The sequence below is a fragment of the Helianthus annuus genome, chromosome 16, assembly GCF_002127325.2.
Source record: "Helianthus annuus cultivar XRQ/B chromosome 16, HanXRQr2.0-SUNRISE, whole genome shotgun sequence".
NCBI classification, from domain to species: Eukaryota; Viridiplantae; Streptophyta; class Magnoliopsida; order Asterales; family Asteraceae; genus Helianthus; species Helianthus annuus.
The window spans coordinates 67683462-67706365 of NC_035448.2; the positions used below are offsets into that span (position 1 = coordinate 67683462).

The 22904-nt window shown below is 33.7% G+C and overlaps 2 protein-coding genes and 1 non-coding gene across 15 annotated transcripts; all 3 read left to right on the forward strand.

Moving 5' to 3' along the window:
• The first annotated feature begins 1361 nt into the window (after positions 1–1361).
• LOC118488766 lies at positions 1362–1468 on the forward strand. The gene has a single exon (XR_004885301.1). It is a non-coding gene; the product is annotated as a small nucleolar RNA R71 (small nucleolar RNA).
• Positions 1469–6228: 4760 nt separating this feature from the next.
• On the forward strand, positions 6229–7737 carry LOC118488204 (ATP-dependent DNA helicase pif1-like). The gene is made up of 2 exons (XM_035985433.1): positions 6229–6406; positions 6470–7737. The coding sequence occupies exons 1-2, from the start codon at positions 6229–6231 to the stop codon at positions 7735–7737; spliced, it is 1446 nt and encodes a 481-aa protein (XP_035841326.1).
• Positions 7738–17682: 9945 nt separating this feature from the next.
• Positions 17683–22109, forward strand: LOC110915235 (pre-rRNA 2'-O-ribose RNA methyltransferase-like). Of its 13 annotated transcripts, XR_004884512.1 has the most exons (12): positions 17688–18056; positions 18258–18579; positions 18757–18868; positions 18950–19250; positions 19329–19412; positions 19493–19648; positions 19719–19850; positions 19934–20017; positions 20111–20167; positions 20255–20315; positions 21099–21148; positions 21836–22109. XR_004884512.1 is itself a non-coding variant. In XM_022159897.2 (3 exons), exons 1-3 carry the CDS (start codon positions 20295–20297, stop codon positions 21996–21998), a joined length of 234 nt encoding a protein of 77 aa, XP_022015589.1. In that variant the 5' UTR covers positions 20192–20294; the 3' UTR covers positions 21999–22109. The 13 variants fall into 13 exon arrangements, 1 of the variants encoding a protein (XP_022015589.1); XR_004884510.1 differs by having other exon boundaries at positions 17683–18056; positions 20255–21148; XR_004884515.1 differs by having other exon boundaries at positions 17683–18056; positions 18467–18579; positions 20255–21148.
• The last annotated feature ends 795 nt before the right edge of the window (positions 22110–22904 follow it).

Consider the following 22904-nt stretch of genomic DNA (forward strand, 5'->3'; position numbering starts at 1 on the left):
GATAAACGAATTTGCTTACCCTTACCAAGACATTTTCGATGACACCTTGTGGGAATTTGACTGATCGATCAGCGAGTTGTATGCTTATTTTTGTAGGGCTCGTGGTTCCCAAGCCAAGCCTTTTGAACATTGATGATGGCATGAGGTTAATGCTAGCCCCTAAGTCGGCCAAGGCATTGCGAACGGGTGATTCCCCTATTGAACATGGAATCGTGAAACTTCCGGGATCGATTTTCTTTTGGGGTAGTTTATTGAGTACGAGGGCAGAGCATTCTTCGCCTAAATTAACTAATTGCAGATTTTCAACTTTCTTTTTATGTGTAAGGAAGTCCCTCATAAATTTAGAGTATTTGGGCATTTGGGTTAGGACTTCGATAAAAGGAATATTGACATGCAATTGTTTTAACAAACTTTCGAATTTTGCGAATTGCTCATTGGTTTTTTGACGAATTAACCTACCGGGGTATGGAACTCGAGGAGCCTTGGTAGGTTCTGGTGATGGGGGAGAGTTCTTTTCCTGCAGATGTGTTGGCATTGTTTCTTCCGTTGGTTGAGGTACTTCTGCAGGCCCTACGGTGCGGTTTCGTAGTGTGATGAGGTGAACTTGCGCCTTTGGGTTTGTTTCGGTATTGCTAGGTAATGCGCCTTGCGGTCTCTCGGAAAAATTTTGTGCTAGTTGATTTATTTGTTTTTCTATGTTTTGAATGCTAGCTTGTTGATTTCTAAAATTAGATTCTAATTGTAGAAATCTTTTCGAGTTTTTCTTATCAGTGTCGGAGACGAGGCGAGATATAGTATCTTCAAGCCTTTCTCGTCCACCTTGTTGTTGAGTGAAATTTTGTGACTCATTTCTTGATTGCTGAAAGTTTGTTCGTTGGGTTTGTTGGTTACTACTATTGCCGGTTTCCCTCCAACCAAGGTTTGGGTGGTTTCGCCATCCTTGGTTGTAAGTTCCCGTTGGAGGACCCGACGGCCTAGGTCTATTATCAATGTAGTTTACCATTTCTTGTTGATAGTCCGTTTCTTTCATGCAACTCCAATTTTCATGTGACCCACCACACCCTTCACAAGCCATAACCGAGACTGTTTTTGTCATTTCTAGTTTTTTTATTTTTGAAGAAAGGGCCTCGATTTGGGCTTGTAAAGAGGTGCTTTCGTCGACCTTATGGGCGCCCGGGGCGATAGACTTATTTCCCCGGGGAGTGTGCCATTGAAAATTGGTTTGAGCAATTTCCTCAATTTGATTATATATTTCGTGTGGGCGTCGATTACCTAAAAGTCCCCCGGAGCTAGAATCAAGTGTCTGCCTAGTGTGTGGCAACAATCCATTGTAGAAAGTGGATACTTGTTGCCATATTGCGAGGCCATGATGGGGACACTTGCGTAATAGCTCCTTGAACCTTTCCCATGTTTCATATAAGGATTCCCCATCCTCTTGTGAGTATGTATTAATTTCAGCCATTAATTTAGCAGTTTTAGAAGGAGGGAAATACTTATATAGAAACTTTTGGGCTAGTTCATCCCAGGTGTTTACCGATCCAGCTGGGAGGGTGTTGAGCCAAGCTTTCGCTCGGTCTTTCAGTGAGAACGGAAACATACGGAGGCGTATGGCGTCGTTTGATGCTCCATTGATCCGAAAGGTATCACATATTTCTAAGAAATTAGTTATATGTAGATGAGGATCCTCGTCCGCAAGCCCGTGGAAGGTTGCGGAGTTTTGGAGCATTTGTATCAAATGCGGTCGGAGCTCGAAGTTATTGGCTTCGACATTTGGAGCATTGATAGCGGCGCCTAGATTACCTACGGTGGGCCGTAGATAATCCATAAGGGTACGTTGGTCCGCCATTGGGGGTGGATCACGGGGCCGTTCTTGGTTTTTGGCTTTTAACCTTTTTCTGAGAAAGCGTTCGGGTTCTTCTAGCGGTTCTTTTATGTCTTTATTGGAACTGGAGCTCATACACTACGTGAGGATGGTGTCGGGTTCCAAGTCCTGTAATAAAAACAAAAAAGAATGTCGGTCAGAAGGTTCACCACGGCCCCGTGTTGAGCGAACACGGCCCCGTGGTCGGAAATACAGTGATTGTTTTCCAGATCCCAGTTACTGGAAGTTGGACACGGCCCCGTGTTGCACCGGCACGGCCCCGTGGTCAGCCTTCTGTAACTTGAAAAACAAAAACTGCCAGTAACTTTGCTGAGCACGGCCCGTGTCCGACCAGGCACGGCCCCGTGCTGAGCTCTGCAGAAGCTAAAAATCTAAAAAAAAAATCCTAAAAAATTAAAGAAAAATAAAAATATGATTAGGCCGTTGATTCCTAACTTTCTTAAAATCCTTGTGTCCCCGGCAGCGGCGCCAAAAACTTGATGCGTGTTAGTGTATATATGTTTTTAGATATATATTTAAGCCCTTTTTACACTTTTAGCCAAGTTTTAAATTTATAAAACACGATATTTACTAACACTAAACACACATATGGGCAAGTGCACCCATCGTGGACGTAGTATAGTGTTGGTAAGATACCGAGGTCGTCCAAGGACACAAGAGCTTTTAATACCGGTTTATCCTCAACGTCTAATCGAATCAAAAAGTTAGAAAAATGTTTTAAACTAAGAAAAATAAAAACTAACTAAAATGCTGAAAATAAAAATAAAATAAAAACAGATAGACAAGATGAATCACTTGGATCCGACACGTGTATTAGTATAACCTTTGATTATTTTCGCACTTTTGCACTTGTTTAAGAGATTATCTTAGTTATTGTAGTAGGCCCCTCTTTTGAAGGCGACGTTACCCTCAACCCAGTAGTTTGAGTCAGCAAGGATACAGTCCTAAATAGCCGGGTTATAGTATTAATAGTAGTTAACTTATGAGGGGGTCAAAGAGTTTGGATCCCCGCCATCCAATACCTATGGGCATTGAAGGAGATCCTACTAAATTTGACCCAGGTCCCAAGCAGGACCTCTAAACGCTGAACAAGGGCAAGACCCTTACCAAACCGTTCCCTTAACCCCCGACCAGGTAGCCAACATACCTCCATATAGACCGTGGAGATATGAATGGTGAAAATCTTTTATTTTATATAGACAGTAAAATAACGCCAAGACACCACGGACAAACGATAAGGAAAGATCACCTTCAACATAAGTAACTAGTTATTAAAGTCATTAATACAAAACAAAATAAAAAGTGCAAAAGATTAAAAATAAAAAGTATTATACTAAACACTTGTCTTCACCAAGTGATGTAAGAGACTTAGGCAAACATGGCCTTGATTGTCAAGAACTCTTACGATCAATCTTGGATCCCGAGACGACTCACACACTCTACGATGGACAATGGATGATGGTGGTGGATGATGGTGTTATGGTGGTGGTGGGTGGTGGATGAAGTGTGAGAGAGGTGGTGTGCCAAGGGATGAGAGAGAATGAATCCAAGCTCCTCTATTTATAGGCTGAACAGAAGGCTGGACACGGCCCCGTGTCCGCCTGACACTCTCTCTCTTCATTAATTGTAATTGCGAATTACAATTAATGCGCCTGCTGTACTTTCACCACGCCCCCGTGCTCGCTGGACACGGCCCCGTGGTGGGCAATGGAAGCTTCTACTGGTTTGTCTTTTCTGCTGCTTCCTGGGCACGCCCCCGTGTTCGCTGGACACGGGGCATGTTCAGACACTGTTTCTTCCTTTTTGCTTTGGGAGGTGCCGTTGAGGGTCCGGGCAGTCTACTTTTGTTCCTTTTCTTGTATTTATGGTAGAATTAGTGGTCTTTTTGCTTCTTTTGTGATTTTGAGCTCATTTCATCCTGAAAATACAAAAGGAAGACAAAAACACTCTTTTTCCAACATTAGTACTTAAAAAGGGTTAGTTTTATGCCTTAATTGATGTGTTTTATATGTTGCATTTTACACACATCAATAAAATAAATTGGTTTATTTATATTAGTAAATGTATGGATATGTTACGCTTATTTAGAAAGATAGAAACAAGCCGTAAGCATAAGCTTATACGACCAATAGAATACATTGGAACAAATTCCAATGAACGAACCGCTAGTGATGAGGTATGCTAGGAACTAGCATTATAAAGTGAAAACGACACTAATAAGAGCTCTGGATCAGATTCTGACTTATACGTGATTATGAAAGTAATTTACTTGAATTAAGAACGGAGGGACAATGCGTACAAAGACGTTTATGCATGAATGAAACTCTTGTCAAGATCTCGAATGCATTTATGTTGTAGTAAGCATCGTGAATGAAAAGATGAAAAAGTAGGAGTAGAATTGGTCTAGTTGGAATGAGAAAGGTTTCGGGGACGAAACCTCTTTTAAGGGGGGTAGACTTGTAACGCCCCAAAAATGATAAATAATAAGTAAAGAAATTTAACTTGGTTAATGAAATGTGACTAAATGATAATTAGTTTAAGTGAGAAAGCTTAAGTTAAATACTCTCTCAAAGTGGGAGGGTTTGTTGTGTAACTAATAAACATAAGGGGGCTTTTAATTATTAGTCAAAAAGAAAACACCCACACCTGGTCTTTTGGTCGATCGAACAAGGAGCAGAGAAAGAAGGTTGAAAACCCTAACTACAAGAAATCAAGAACTGAATCAAAATTCGTGGGAATTTCCAATGCATGGGCTCTCAATTTCGAATAGCTAACCCTAATATCTGAAGTGGTAAGTTAGATTTTCTGAAATCAGGAATTGTTAATTAAGGGGTTAAACCCAATCTTGAATTCTTGTGTTGAATGTAAGAAATCTAAGTTAGGATTACCTCCTAGGGCAGAAATCATGTTAATTTTAGGTTGCATGAAAGGATTATAGCAAAAACCCACTTGTTAAGAAGTTAGTAAGGGTTTGATGATTATGAGAAATCATAAAACTAGGAAGTTAGTGTATAAGCTTGTTGTGATACTTGAATAATGAATGAAATTGATGTAGAATGAAATAGCTAGGTGAATTTGAATGAATGAAATTGTTGTGGGATGATAAACTAGTAAGAATACGCTTTATAGACTTGTACCATGTACCTTAACTATGATGCCTACCAAGTGTTTGATAAAATGCCTGGAAGATGAATGTATATGTATTACGGAAAAATGGTAGAATGAATTGATAGACTAAATGAAAGAATGAATGTTGTAATGTAGGCGTAAAGGAAGAAGGTACAAGCACCAAGAAAACGGAAGGCGCGCAAGATCGAGGTATGTTCCGTTGCATACAAAACCTTACTTAAATTTTGTTAATAATTATGAAGAACAACCCTTGTTATAATGATTATGGTGATTAGTAAATAGATAGTGAATCCATTGCGGATTTGGTTATGCTAACGAAGGTTATGATAAGCTATGCAAGTCGACCGGTTCGAGTTGAACAAGTCGAGTAAGAATAAGGTACCATCCGTTTAGAACGTGTGGTCGTGAATGCAATAATGAATGCATGAAGTTCAATCCGTTAAACGGATAGAACGAAAGATTTATGTTGAAAGCAATTAACCCGAAGTTACCGGGTCATAAGTGTATGCTTAAATCTCGTTATGAGAGTATATGCCATACCCATTTAATTGGGTAATCGAATACGTAAGAGTAATGAAAGTACCTAAACGAACGGAACTAAGATGATGGTATTTAAGTGTAACATGTATAATGACTAACTTTTGAAGCTTGTTGTTGAATGTAGGTAATTCCTCAATTTAGGCGACTTGGAGAATTGGAGCGAGCACATGTTCATGATATGTCATACCAAACGCTTCCGCTAGTTGCACTAATGTTTTGGGTCAAAATTTCTAGTTTGTACAACTTGTTAGTAGACATATATTTTAACGCTTGATGCCTAGGTTTTTAGTAGTGCCTTGTCGAACAATTTGTAGAATGGTATTTGTCTTTCTTATGTTTAAAACAGGGGTATATCCGTTTTACGGACGGGTCATGCCCAAATTTTGTCAAAAATATGTATTAATGTAGTTATTTGAAGTCTTTAAATCACCCTCGTAAGTTATTTATAAAGACGAAAAAGCGGGTGTTTCACTGGTATTCCTGGTAATTTTAAAACTTTAAATAAAGCTCAAAGATTCCATTCCGATTGTAATGAAATATTTTTATATGCTAATTACCAAACATCTGTTTTATTTTTTAGATTTGGTTCTTCCAGAGGAAGAGATTGAAACATTTGCTTATCACATATCAAAAAATTGTTACTTGCTTATGGAAGTACGTTAAGCTGCTTTTCTGACATGCCAAATGTTCCTGGGAACTACATTTCAGCGTTGAACAGTCAAATGATAATGAAAGAACTTTCCTATGATCGGGCTAGCTTAAAAAAGGAACTTGCATCTTTCTTAAAATCTTTAACTGATGAACAGCAAAAAGTGTATCAAACCGTCATGAATGCAGTTGCTAAAGGAAGTGGAGGTGTTTTCTTTCTATATGGTTAAAGTGGAACTGGTAAAACATCCCTCTGGAAAACATTTGCAGATGCGTTACGTTCCAAAGGTGAAATTGTTTTGAATGTTGCATCCAGTGGTATTGCATCACTTCTATTAGCTGGCGGTAGAACGGCTCATTCCAGATTTGTAATTCTGATAAACGTTAATGAGGATTCTATATGTTCTATAGAACCGCACAGTGAGCTAGGAAGCTTAATGAAAGAAACTAAGATGATAATCTGGGATCAAGCGCCAATGACACATAAGCATTGTTTTGAAGCTTTGGATAGAACAATGAGAGATATAGTCTGTTCCAGTAATTCGTCCTTGCAGTCCAACCCTTTTGGCGGAAAGATAGTCCTTTTTGGTGGTGATTTTAGACAAATCCTTCCGGTCATTCCAAAAGGTACTAGAAGCATGATTGTAAATTCTTCATTGAATTTTTCTTATATATGGCAGGATTCTCAGTTACTCAAACTAACTGAAAACATGAGGTTAAAAGTTGGTACAAAAGCATGTAATCTTCAGGAGACCAAGGAATTTGCTGAATGGATTTTACGCCTTGGTGATGGTCTACTTGGTGATCCAAATGATGGAGAGGTGGAGATTGAAATTCCAGATGATCTACTTATACTAGATGAAGTCAATCCTATATCTTCATTGATCTCATTCACATATCCGGATATGCAAAACTTTATGTGGGATTCAAATTACTTTCAACAAAGAGCCATTCTTACTCCCACAAATGATGTTGTTGATTCAATAAACACAGAACTGTTAAATAGTATCGTTGGTGAAGAGAAGATATATCTAAGTTCAGATTCTTTATGTGATACTGAGCAACAAACCGACCTTGACATGGCATTGTTTCCTCCAGATGTGCTAAACAAAATGCATTTGTCAGGATTGCCTAACCATAAATTGGTTCTTAAGGTTGGAGCTCCGGTAATGTTACTTAGAAACATTGATCAAACAAATGGTTTGTGTAACGGTACACGGCTTCAAGTAACAAAACTTGGAAAACTTGTAATTGAAGCAAAGATTATTACCGGAACTAATATAGGTCATCATACTTTGATTTCAAGATTGAAAATGACACCAAGCGATAAAAGATTACTGGTGAAAATTGCACGAAGACAGTTCCCACTATCCCTATGCTTTGCAATGACCATCAACAAAAGCCAGGGACAATCACTTGAACGTGTAGGACTATATCTTCCACGTCCGGTTTTTAGTCATGGACAACTATACGTAGCTGTATCTCGAGTAAAGAGCAGGAGTGGTTTGAAGATTTTGATATGTGACAGAGAAAAATAAGTGTGTAAAACCACAACTAACGTGGTCTACAAAGAAGTTCTACAAAATCTATAGTGGTCGTAAAAATATCATTTTGCATAGAAGTCTTTTTCATGTATGAAGGAATATGTTATAATCTTTTGAATATCCTATCAACATGTTTCTTTTATCTAATAATAATGGTTGTTATTTTAGTATAATGCTTTAACAAAAAGTATCCATGTTTAAAATGTGATAGATTTAACAGTTATAAGACAATGAAAGGCAAATAAGAATAACATATATACAAAACACAAGGAATACCTAATGCAAGTAATACTTCCATTCGTTGGTCATTAGGAACAATACATGTTTTTAATACACTGAAATTTTAGTGTTTCATCAACCAAAAAAACTTATCTGTACGTACACCCTTCGTACCACAGGGTCAAAACTGCCGGTTGCAACTATTACAAAAGACTTTTAAGTAAACCAACAACCACAAACAAAAAACATTGTTTCCATACATCATAACATTAAGTCCACCAACCGTACAACCATTCAGTCAAACAAGAAAATACCATTACCCATCATGAACTTAAGGGTAAATTCTTCACGAGGAACCATTTTTTTGTCCTTCACAAACTTCTTCATGTTTTTATGTAAAACCGACCATCCGGTGACTCGATTCCAACTTGAACATCCCAAACATTACCTTCAGCATCTACAATCTTTATACACCTCTTCTTATCCAAGCCAATTTTGTTAGCAAGATCCTTTTTAATGTGATGTAACAAATAACAAATTATGTTAAGAAAGATAATATTATGATATGGTTAATACATCCTAAAGTCTTGTTAGTACTTTTCGGTTACAGAAACTTACAAAATGATTGTCTACACGGAAAACTACTAGAATAGTTTCCTCATTCCTGGTTACAGGGAGCATATTAGCTTCTGTGCTGTTAGTAACCTCATCCACATCTTCAGCATCAGAAATACTAATAATGTCTTCTTCAATTTCTTCCTTAACAGCAGCATATAATTCCGGCGGCAACACTAAATCAACATTCTTTGAACAATTGAAAACGAACATATCAAAAGTATGAAGATCAATCATTTCAAACACAAGCATATGCTCATCAGTTATTGACAATTTCTTCTTAATCCGATCCCATCCAGTTGTTATGTAAAGCTGATTGTCAAAAACTTCCATTCGAACAAACACTTTAAGCTTCCCAGGACCTCTAATAACAACCGGATAGTTTGGAATGGTATTGTCCATCTTGTGATGTACAAATAAACGATTGATATGCTTCAATGAAAAAAAATAGATATTAGTAATATATATACTAACAATAAATAAATAACAAACCATAATCAATATAATGAATTCAGATTGTGAACTACATACCATAGCATCAGGTTTATCAAAATCACCATTGGGTCTGTAGTAAAAATAATCAGATGGAGCAGATTCAATGTTGTCATAGAAATAAAATATTTGGAAACTTGATAGTGCTTCTTCATACTGAAATACCAGCCACGATCCAGATTGTAGTTTCAAAGTTTCAACCACAGAATACCACCCATTGTAAAAATAACAGAAGTTTGCTAACTCATATACCTTCACTTCAAAGACCTGGCCATTCGTTGTCTGCACTTTCACAAAGCCCAATGGATAGTTAAACTCTGTTATCCATTGTTTATATTTTTTTGGGAGAACCTATGTATAAATAAATTAAAATTAGAAATTGTGTAATATGATATTATAAAGAAAACTAAATTTACCATAACCGAGAGCAGGGTACTAACCAAACATGTTCTTTGGTTGTCCTCCATGTAACATGCAAAGCCATACATCCTTATAACTTTTAAGTATCAAATAAAATACTATTAATATCATTAATAAATAAAAGAATAAATAAAAGAATGAGTTAATTACACAAATGGGTCTTGTGGTTTATACCTAATTTCGCCTTTAGGTACTAACTTTATTTTTTAACAGGTTTAGGTTCTATGGTTTCAATTTTGTAATACCTTTGGGTACTAACACCAAAATTAGTTAATTAGTGACTAAAATACCCTTGCATTTTTTTATGTTTATCAATGTAACACATTTGGGTACTAACACCTAATTTTATTTAAGTTTAAATCAATTTTACAAAATCTATTTATTTTTTTTATTTTCATCTTTTTTTTATATCTCTTAATTAACATAAACTCTATCTATTTTTTTTATTTTCATATTTTTATTAAATTTCTTATTTAACATAAAATCTATTTGTTACACCAGTATTTTTTTAAATAAAATCTACTAGCTATATAGTTTTATGTAAATTAAATTTCTTACTCGTTTTAAATAATGTAAACCTTACTCGTTTTCATTTTTGGATTGAAATGATTGATAATAATAAATATCTTTCATATAAAAAAATTTAAGCCTTTTTTAACTCGTTTTTTTTTTTTCATTTATATTTTACTATTTTAGAAAGATATTTAATTTACATAAAACTATATAGCTAGGTATTTTAGATAAAACTATATAGCTAGGTATTTTAGATAAAACTAAAAAAATTTAAGCCTTTTTTTAACTCATTTTTTTTGTAAAAAAGATATTTAATTTACATAAAACTATATAGCTAGTAGATTTTACTGGTGCAACTAGTAGATTTTATGTAAATTAAATATCTTTCTAAAATAGTAAAATGTAAATGAACAAAAAAACAAGTTAAAAATGGCTTAATTTTTTTACATGAAAGATATTTATTATTATTATTATTATTATCAATCATATATATCCAAAATTGAAAACGAGTAAGGTTTACATTATTTAAAACTAGTAAGAAATTTAAGTTACATAAAACTATATAGCTAGTAGATTTTATTTAAAAAGTCTATTTAAAAAAATACTGGTGTAACAAGTAGATTTTATGTTAAATAAGAAATTTAATAAAAATATGAAAATCAAAAAAATAAATAGAGTTTATGTTAATTAAGAGATAATAAAAAGATGAAAATAAAAAAATAAATAGATTTTGTAAAATTGATTTAAACTTAAATAAAATTAGGTGTTAGTACCCAAATGTGTTACATTGATAAACTTAAAAAAATGAAAGGGTATTTTAGTCATTAATTAACTAATTTTGGTGTTAGTACTCAAAGGTGTTACAAAATTGAAACCATAGAACCTAAATCTGTTAAAAAATAAAGTTAGTACCCAAAGGCGAAATTAGGTATAAACCACAGGACCCATTTGTGTAATTAACTCTAAAAGAATAAAATATTAAAAGATTATTCTAAAAAATGATAAGAATACAAACAAAGACTTGAAAACACAAATGTATCATCTAAACTACAATAGTGCTGATAACTGTTGAATATGAATGACCAAATAATTGATTAACAATCGACAAGTTGTATTAACGTTCAGCTAGCTCATTGGTTGAATAATCAACCAAAACTCCTGTTACTAATCAACCCAATCTACTGTTCCTAAATGACACTGAATCTACTGTTGAGTACAATATACTGTTCCTAACCCACACTCAATCTACTGTTCAATCCAATCAACTGTTGACTAATCCCCTGTTGCTAAGCAATAATACAATCTACTGTTTCAACCCAAAATTATATATCCGCACTTTTTCAATGTCAAGAACACAAACTGAAACTATAATAAACAACATAATCTTACAAAATTTTTATACAAAATTTTATACCAAATCTTTATACAAAATCTGAAGACTAAACATCATAAACTTATAGATTTTGATTATTTCTCCATATTTGATTTTTGACATTTGTTGATTTAAAAGGTCAACTAACAAAAATTTAGCCCATTACATAACAACCACTCATATGTACATTACAAATCTTCAATCATACACCCATACAATCTATATTAAATCTGCACTATAATTCCCATGTAAGTCCATATGATTTTGAACGATTTTAGAATCCACAAGTAGCTGACATTTCAGCATTATAGTCAAAAAGCATTTGAGAATTACACTATTTTTTAGAAAACCAAATCAAAATTCTATTAAAATACATATTATTGCTCGACCATGATCTGTTATTTGTCTAGACTTGCGGAAACTTGGTCCAGTTCAACAAATATCATCCGATACATAATCGTACAAAATCTTCATACAAAATCTAATAAACAGTCATTTTTAACATTGCCCTAATTGAGGTGAAATAAAATAATTTGACACATACTAAAACTATTAACTTCAATCGATCATCAATGCCTACAACTATTAACTTCAATCGATCATCAATATGAAAGTCAGAAGTATAAGACATAGAACAAACACCCAAGAGCCGAACATATACAATCGTGGTATAATAAATTACCAGAAGAAAAGATTTTAGAAGAACAAACTGTTCGATTGATGCATATAGATGATTACCTGTGGATTGACTTGCCAAAGACCTTGAAGAAACCTGTCTGTTCGTTCTCGCAAGTTAGTTCCGAAAGATGTAAATGTTCAATTGAATGTGTCTTTCGGGCTATATTTCAAAGACAGGTTCTAATGGGCTTCAACCCACAAGCCCATTGACAGCTCTAATTGGATTCAACCCACAAGCCCATTCTGAAATTTGATTATTTACAACCTAAAATGAATAGGCCTTTTATTGAATTATACAATAACAATGCACCTTTACTGAATTTTACACTACAATGTGTCAAAAAAAAATTAATGTCGTATATAAGAAGTTATTAGACAACATAAAATTAGGTCATGCTTTCATTTTAGCCAAAATATTATCAATTATTTACCTTATTTTCTATATCAAACATGTACACTAAAACAAACTATCTTTAACATTGTTTTATAAACATATGTAACAAAACACAAAAATTTAAATAATATATTATAATATTTTTTCAGCATTTGATTCCGATCGTTATTAAACAAACTCGTGTATTCACACGGGTGTACACCTAGTATATATATATATATATATATATATATATATATATATATATAGGGGAAGGTTCATTGGGGAACACTTAAAAAATGGGGAACAGTGGGGAACCGGCTCAAACGAACTCCGATTGGACTCATTACAGCGGCGTTGGAACCGGCTCGTCGAACCCTAACTAAGATCTCTTAACCCTAAACCCTAAATCCTAACTCCTAAACTCTAAACCCTAAAGCTAAAAATAAGGCTAAAACCTAAGCTAAACCGTAAAATCTAAACTATAAACCCTAAAAGCTAAACCCTAAAGGCTAAACCTAAAGCTAAACCCTAAAGCTAAACCCTAAACCCTAAAGGTAAACCCTAAACCCTAAAGCTAAACCCTAAAGCTAAACCCTAAAGCTAAACCCTAAGGCTAAACGTTAAAGCTAAACCCTAAAAGCCAAACCCTAATATATTTAGGGTTTAGGGGTTATGAATTAGGGTTTAGGGTTAAAAGATCCTAGTTAGGGTTCGATGAGACGGTTCCAACGCCGCTGGAATGAGTCCAATCGGAGTTCGTTTGAATCGGTTCCCCACTGTTCCCCGTTTTTTTAGTGTTCCCCAATGAACCTCACACTATATATATATATATATATATATATATATAGTGGAGGGTTCAGATGAGAAGACTTTTTTTGTAAGAAGAAAAAAGAAGTTTCAACCAATAAGAATGCTTCATTTTACTTCATTTAATATTTGTATTTAATTTTAATATAAGGGAATATTAGTAAACTTACATAAATCATTAATTTATATTCTTCCTCTTTAATAAGTAGCTAAATTAAATTTGCAACTCCTTTTCAAAATATAAATTTTTTTCCAAATTAAAAAAAAACAACTTAATTTAAAATGCAGAATAAATTACTAGTTGTGTAGGATAAATTACGACTTGTGTATGATATATTTCGAGGTGTGTAGGGTATATGCAGGAAATTTTTTATATGTGTAGGTTTTGTAGATTATATGTAGGATAATTAATGATTAGTTGACTAATTAATTAAAGAGAGAAAAAATAATGATATGAGTTATAAATGAAATAGAATTTTACTAATATGCTTTTTCTTCTTTTTCTTCTCACATTAAATTTCTTCTCAAATAAACCTTCTCCTATATATATATATATATATATATATAGCTTGGGTGGGGGGTGGGGGGCTTTAGGCTTTTGGGGGTGAGGAGGGGGCTTTAGGGTTTTTTTTTCTTTTGGGGGGAGGGGGGTTAGGTTTTTTTAGGTTTTTTATATATTTTTGGTTGTGTTCACATTGTTTCTCGCGGTTCTCGCATATATATATATATATATATATGTAGAAACGGGATCAGGAGAAAACGCCCAAAAGTATGAGAACGGTGAGAACGCATCCTGGCCCAACACGTGGCGCGGGACATGATCATGGTCCAGGGGGTGGGTTAGGTTTTCTTTGGGGGTGGGGGTTAGGTTTTTTTAGGTTTTTTAGGTATTTTTGGTTGTGTTCATATTGGTTCTCGCGGTTCTTGCAATAAAGGTGGTTCTCGCATAAACCTTACCCCATATATATATATATATATATATATATATATATATATATATATATATATATATATATATATATATATATATATATATATATATATATATATATATAAGGGAATATTAGTAAACTTACATAAATCATTAATTTATATTCTTCCTCTTTAATAAGTAGCTAAATTAAATTTGTAACTCCTTTTCAAAATATAATTTTTTTCCAAATTAAAAAAAACAACTTAATTTAAAATGCAGAATAAATTACTAGTTGTGTAGGATAAATTACGACTTGTGTATGATATATTTCGAGGTGTGTAGGGTATATGCAGGAAATTTTTTATATGTGTAGGTTTTGTAGATTATATGTAGGATAATTAATGATTAGTTGACTAATTAATTAAAGAGAGAAAAAATAATGATATGAGTTATAAATGAAATAGAATTTTACTAATATGCTTTTTCTTCTTTTTCTTCTCACATTAAATTTCTTCTCAAATAAACCTTCTCCTATATATATATGTATATAGCTTGGGTGGGGGGTGGGGGGCTTTAGGCTTTTGGGGGTGAGGAGGGGGCTTTAGGGTTTTTTTTTCTTTTGGGTGGGGGGGGGGGGGGGTGGGGGGTTAGATTTTTTTCGTTTTTTTTTAGGTTTTTTAGATATTTTTGGTTGTGTTCATATTGTTTCTCGCGGTTCTCGCATATATATATATATATATATATATATATATATATATATATATATATATATATATATATATATATATATATATATATATATATATATATATATATATATATATGTAGAAACGGGATCAGGAGAAAACGCCCAAAAGTATGAGAACGGTGAGAACGCATCCTGGCCCAACACGTGGCGCGGGACATGATCATGGTCCAGGGGGTGGGTTAGGTTTTCTTTGGGGGTGGGGGTTAGGTTTTTTTAGGTTTTTTAGGTATTTTTGGTTGTGTTCATATTGGTTCTCGCGGTTCTTGCAATAAAGGTGGTTCTCGCATAAACCTTACCCCATATATATATATATATATATATATATATATATATATATATATATATATATATATATATATAAGGGAATATTAGTAAACTTACATAAATCATTAATTTATATTCTTCCTCTTTAATAAGTAGCTAAATTAAATTTGTAACTCCTTTTCAAAATATAAATTTTTTCCAAATTAAAAAAAACAACTTAATTTAAAATGCAGAATAAATTACTAGTTGTGTAGGATAAATTACGACTTGTGTATGATATATTTCGAGGTGTGTAGGGTATATGCAGGAAATTTTTTATATGTGTAGGTTTTGTAGATTATATGTAGGATAATTAATGATTAGTTGACTAATTAATTAAAGAGAGAAAAAATAATGATATGAGTTATAAATGAAATAGAATTTTACTAATATGCTTTTTCTTCTTTTTCTTCTCACATTAAATTTCTTCTCAAATAAACCTTCTCCTATATATATATGTATATAGCTTGGGTGGGGGGTGGGGGGCTTTAGGCTTTTGGGGGTGAGGAGGGGGCTTTAGGGTTTTTTTTTCTTTTGGGTGGGGGGGGGGGGGTGGGGGGTTAGATTTTTTTCGTTTTTTTTAGGTTTTTTAGATATTTTTGGTTGTGTTCATATTGTTTCTCGCGGTTCTCGCATATATATATATATATATATATATATATATATATATATATATATATATATATATATATATATATATATATATATATGTAGAAACGGGATCAGGAGAAAACGCCCAAAAGTATGAGAACGGTGAGAACGCATCCTGGCCCAACACGTGGCGCGGGACATGATCATGGTCCAGGGGGTGGGTTAGGTTTTCTTTGGGGGTGGGGGTTAGGTTTTTTTAGGTTTTTTAGGTATTTTTGGTTGTGTTCATATTGGTTCTCGCGGTTCTTGCAATAAAGGTGGTTCTCGCATAAACCTTACCCCATATATATATATATATATATATATATATATATGTATATATATATATATGTATATATATATATATATATATGTATATATATATATGTATATATATATATATATATATGTATATATATATGTATGTATGTATATATATATATAGGGTAGGGTTCTAGAGTGAACAATAGGTTGAGAGTGAACTGTGTTAACTAATCTAGGCCATTGGATTACATTATCTAAAGATTTTTAAACAATGGCAATATTGTAATTATAATGTTGTAACCTCCCTTTAAATTAATTAACAGAAGGGTATTTGCGTCTTTTGTAAATTGCATTTATTAAACAATATAATCAAAATCTCTAAAATCTCCCTAGTTTCCGTATATACATGATACACAGCTGTTAGTGTATATACATGTGTACAGTCTCGCAAGTATTAGTTTATACAAGATATACAGATTTTAGTTTTACACATGTGTACAGTCTCGCTAACTATCAGTTTATACAAGATACACAACTGTTAGTTTATACACATGTGTATAGTCTCGCTAACTATCAGGTTATATAAGATACACATCTGTTAGTTTATACACATGTGTACATTCTTTTATACATCTTTGTATTATATTAAAAAATTGTTACATATGTGTATAATAAAAACATATAGTATATTATGCATACGCATGGGTAGATTCATATATACAAACTATGAAATTAATGAAAACGAAACATATCACACGTATGCAAAAATAAATAACTTCATCGCATATTCAAAAAAAGAGTTAATGCCCATAAATAATTACAATTTCAATCTCAGAGAAAATTTTCAACATTTATTGAAAATTATAAGAAGTTAAAAACAACATATTATGCTATATATATATATATATATATATATATATATATAGATAATAAAATAAAAACGATATTAAAGCTAAAATTAAAACAAAATCTATGGATAAAGAAATGATCGAGAAATAATTAGAAATGAGAGATATATATATAGAGAGAGAGACAGAGAGTTAAGAGAGGAGAAAATTAAGGTATTTTAATTAAACATACTTTGTTAATGTCAATCTTACCCTTTTAATATAAAAAATGATCAAGGGTCAAGATTAGTTCACACAGTTCACTCTCAAGAAATTGTTCACTCTTGAACCTAATCCAATATATATATATATATATATATATGTATATATATATATGTATATATATATATATATGTATATATATATATATGTATATATATATAGTGTGAGGTTCATTGGGGAACACTAAAAAAGTGGGGAACAGTGGGGAACCGACTCAAACAATAACTAGTGGTTTTCATTTGAACCTTCCCCTATATATATATATATATATATATATATATATATATATATATATATATATATATATATATCTATACTACTTTAATAAGGATATGTGAAGGACAAGATGGTAATTGAACAAGGTGTTGAAAAAACACTTAATGCACAATGTACAAGATTTAAAACACAAGAAAACACAAACTTTTTACCCTTCAACTGATTCATCATCAACCGTCCATTTCTTTCAATTTTTCACACGGATCACAATCTCGACGGCGGATATTCACTTCACATGGATCGCCCTTTCCATTCCCTCCTCTCTCACAACTCACATCTCACAAACTTTATCAGACTTTCTCCTCTCTTTCTCTCAGATCTGGATCGGAAGCGTTTGAACCACCGGTGGAGGAGACTAGGGTTTCGTCGTCCGTGATGAAAGATGTCTGGAGTGCTGATGGTTTGAGATGAAATCGGATGATGATGAACAACCGGAGATGAAGGAAAAACATCAATGAAATTGAAAATACACAGGGTTGAACACTGATTTGAAGAAACCCTAACTGAAGGTTTCGTCTGCTCATCTCTGTTGTGGGTCTTTTGGCTTTCTTCCACATCAACGATTAGCAAACACAAAGGTAATCAAACCCTAAAATGTCTAAATGTTACCAGAAAAATGGACTGGTTGTTTTCGTTGTACTCAGCTTTCTACCCTTTTGTTGTTCATCTAATTGAAGGAGAAGTCATGTTGAGTTAACATGTAACTTCATTAGGGTTTTACAAGATGTGGTTCACCAGCTTAATGAGATATTTGAATTATTTCCTTCTTTGTTTTTTAGGGGTTTTTTTTGCTATGACATATGAGACAAGTATTGGGATCCTCAATCGATAAGATTAACAATTCATGCGTTCTTTTTTTTTGTTGGAGCTCTTGGAGATTGATGAAGGGTTTAATTGTTTCAAAGTGTTTGCTTTCTGTTAAAGTTTTTACATTGTCCCCTTACATGGAGACCAATGAAGGGTTTATTTGATTTTTCTAAAGTTGCAGATAAGTTGGATCCAATTACTGCTCTGGTGTTCTCATGGCAAAAGATAGAATTTGAATTGTGGATTGCTTTACTTGATGAAGTTCAAGCACGATTTGACACTGATGTTTGCCAGGTATCAGCCGATTTTAATGACAGTCATATTAATCAATTGTTTGAATGTCCTTTCAAAATTACTTCAATGTAAGGATTAATGTGTGTTATTTTTTTTATTTGCTTTGTATGTCTTGTTGGTTCGTACTTGTTTGTTTTTAGATCTGTAACGTCTAAAACTTATGGGGTACTCTTGCAGCTATGGTTCCCGTTATACTTGGTTCTTCAACAAGGTTGTTACGAAGATACCGAAAATTGCACTGACAGTACAAGAAATTATACTGCGACACCTGTAAAGATGACATGCAGAGGTATTTTATAAATTGTGATGTAGCTAAGAAAAAGTTTGAGTATCTGAACCATTTTTAACATACTACTTTTTTTTAACATAGTTTGGAGGAGTTCATTCGTACTTCCAGCACTGGTGAATTCAAAAGGCACCTTCAACTTGTTTATGCCTTCCATGGCCACATCAGCACATGGACTGGTTTCTTGATGAGTTTGTTTAACTCACCTGAATTATTAAAGGCTGAATGAAACAAGAGGGCAATCCAGCAACTGGTGTCATTATTATTCAAGTGTGTAGTAATTGTGGTCTGATTTTGTGTTGTTATAGTTTACTTTCTGGTTTTCAGGTGTTTATATCAACTTTGTCAAAAAAAGATGAAGAAAAAGTTAAAATCAGATAGTTATGTATGCATCTGTTGTTCAATGTTTTTTGAGGTCAATATCAAACTTTTAGTTATCTTCTAATATTTTCCTTATATACAGGTCCCTGTTCAAAACTCATGGGTGGATGCAACTTTTTCAAGAGAAAGTGCAACTTCGATTTTTGAAAGCTCAATAAAGAAACAGGTATATACGGTATATGTTAAAAATGTCATTTTGTGTTAATTGTTTGACAACTCACCATATTGCCATTTGCACTTGTGAAGGTCCAATGCCCACTTAAAGTGGTAAATATGTGTTCGAGTAGGGACGTTGTTGTTCTTGACTTCTACTACAAGTTTGGAACTTATGTCGTAATGATTTTAGTTTGACCTGCAAGATTCTGCTGTTGAGAGATTTACTAATTACATTCTAAATGACAGGTCAGTAATAGACTTCGCCTTCCTTCAGTCTTGATCAAATTTATAGACTGTGTGCTTTTGTAATCTGCAGGGATTATGGACGAGGATGTGAGTAATCCAAATGCATCTGGAAGACGTCGAATGACACTCATTGGTTCTAGCCAATGCATTGAGGGTTGCAGCTGAATCAGTTGTGGTGACAATGAATGCAGCCATTGAGCTTGTTAGGCTCATATTGTCACCTAAAGATCTTGAAGGGACAATTCGACTTCCTTTCGTTACTCACTTTCATGTTTCTGTATGCAGGCAAAATGCAGTGATGATATGCCAATGCCAACTTTATTCCACTTCCTTTCGTTACTCGCTTGCAAAATTTTTGCAACAGAGCAAGTACGTTACCACTTTTCTATAACAGAAGTATATATGATCGTCAATTTGTTGCCATGGTTCTTCTACTGACAAACACATAACATTGGATTGCAGGTAGATGTTGCTATTATTAAGGTTGGATTAGGAGGATAGTGGGATGCGACTAATGTGGTATGCAAATCTACTAACGCATTATTCATCATTTGTTACATACAAAAAAAAAATATGTCTAATATGATGTTAAAATTCGGTTTTCAGATTCAATCACCTATAGTATGTGGCATCACACCGCTAGAGTATGGCCACACATAAATCTTTGGTATGTCCATTCATCAATTTATTTTTTATATTTTGTGCCTTTTTCGTGAATTGGCTCATTGAAATGGAGCCGGGGTTCTGTGACATGATGAATGAATGTCTGGATTGTTTGGTCCTGGCAATGGGAGCATTAATAGAACCAGAAGGATTGTAGCAGCAGCCCTGTTCAACTCTCTAAAGCAAGTTATTTAACTTTGATTTTAATTTGCAAGGGATGGTGGTGAACTTGCATGTTTAATTGATTTCCCATCAATGGGGCAGGCTGGAAATATGGGTCAGAACAGGTTTCAGCTGGGAACGATCAGGCGTTAGGTGTTCTATATTAGTCATGATTTGTTTGACATTAATGTTTCTCCAATTGTACTATAAACATTTGTGTTTTTAGTAAATTTTAGTTTTAATATATTAACTTGTAGAAAAAAAATCGGGTTGAACGAGTTGTCTTCGGGTCAGCCCGCCAGGCTTTGGGTCATGTCCAGGTTCATATGTATGACAAGGTTTTCAGGTTTAGGGCATGTTTGGGTTCATTTAAAATTTTCGGTTCGGTTTGGGTTGAACCCGCCAACCCCTGAGCACGACCCATTTAGCACCCTTAGTTGTTGGGACTAAACTGACAAAACCAAGCTGTGAACTGAATTGTATGTATCTGAAACCAGCACAACTTCTTTGGTTCAGACGGTTCTGTCTTCGTTTCATCTAATAAATATCTTTTCCATTGTCATTGCTTTATCTTTATGGCGATAGAAAAACTGAAGTCTTGATTTGTGTGAACTTATTATTTCAGATTATTGATATGAGGAGACGACCAGTAACACAGAAGAGACATCGTGATGGGTAGGCCTTCGTTGTACCAATTGTTTTATATATCTTTTTCTCTTTGTGTTTCCATTATTGCACTCTGAAGATTGGGACCTTTTGGAATTCTCCTTTGTTTTATATCAGTAAAGAAGTTTGTTAGTTGTGGGAACTTGGTTTTAAAATGCGTGCATCAGGAGCGCATAATGCGCGATGCGCTGTGATTATCTGATGTGAGGACAATGCGCTCTAAATCGCGTAATGCGCTCTAAGTCGCATAATGCGTTGTCTGATACACACATTTTTCTCAAATCGACCACTATAGAGAAACATTGTACAATGAGCTTCTACGATGTGCTTAATAAGCTTGTACAAATGAGCCGATAAAGTTGTTATGTGAGTTCATACATAGTTTACTTGTCCTTTTCATCAGACTACTTGTATACCTAAGAGTTCAAAGCTTATTTTGGTTATTTTGAACTTCTTTGATGATACTTGAGTTATTTTTTTGTATTTATATGTTTTAAGTTATAAGATTTTAGTTTAAAGTTAACAAATTAAAATATAATCTATAAACATTTTTCTAAATAACAAAGGAATTGCCTACGTGATGCGCATCATGCATCGACTTTTGGGATCAAAACGCATCAAAGCGCATCACTCATTTCAAGTCAAGTGTGGGAATGAAAGTTTTTTTTTTTGTTGCTAACGACTTAAATGTATCAGGTATGAAGATGGTGTTACGCTATTGAGGAAAACATGTTCAGCTTCAGACTTTATTTGGTCAAATGCTCCTCTTGATGTTGTTGGTACTGTTATATCTATAACCTTTGATGAGACATCTCTGCCTATCAAGAATCATTCGTTGACTATAGATGAGGTAGTCTGAGAATATTTTATTTTCGTTTTTTGAGGCTGACATGAATTGTATGTACGAGGGTTGTGTAATCTTGTCAAATTCTAACAGTTAAATTTATGTATCTTAAGGTTATTGAAAGAACCCTCAACCAATGTGGTGATGACATAGAAACTACCATCAAAAATCTTACTCAGTTCTTGGTATTTTACCACAAATTAGAATTAAGTTATTCCCCCGCGTTGCGGCGGAGGCATAAAACTATACCAAATAGCACTAATGTCACATTACCGTCAGCGACTATCAACATTGAGTCAATCCAGGACCTGCGTGTTGTGTCACACCCCGACCACGTGTAACAACAAAACGTGGCGGAAACGTCGGGGAGTGTTGTAACAGAATCATTGTTTCATAACACATGGAAATTTAAATATTGTTTTATTGATTAAATGAACTCGTTGTTCTATTACAATCACATAAGTACAACTATGATCTTCCAAGTTTTAAAGTTGCTAAGGCACGGGTCCATCCTAAATGTAGCATGCATCAATAATCATCTCAAGACAGCACCTGAAACATGTGTAAAAATAGGTACGTCAGCATAAAAATGCCTGTGAGATACATAGGTTTTGTGAAAACGGAGTTCATGACTTATGTTTGAGAAAATGTTTAGTCATGAACTTTGTAAATTTGCTTTGTCTTGTAAATTATTTGAAAAACGATAGGATCAGATGATATGTATAAATAAGAGAATAATGTATGGTTAACTGAATAACCATGTAAAATGAGTTTGTATAAGTTAAGTTGTTTGAAAAACAATGTTTTAATAAAACGTTTATGGTATATATAAAATATACCTTGGTTTTAAGAAAGTTGAATAAGTAATATATTAAAATATATTTCAGTTCCAATATTGTTAACCCAAGTGTACTAAATAAC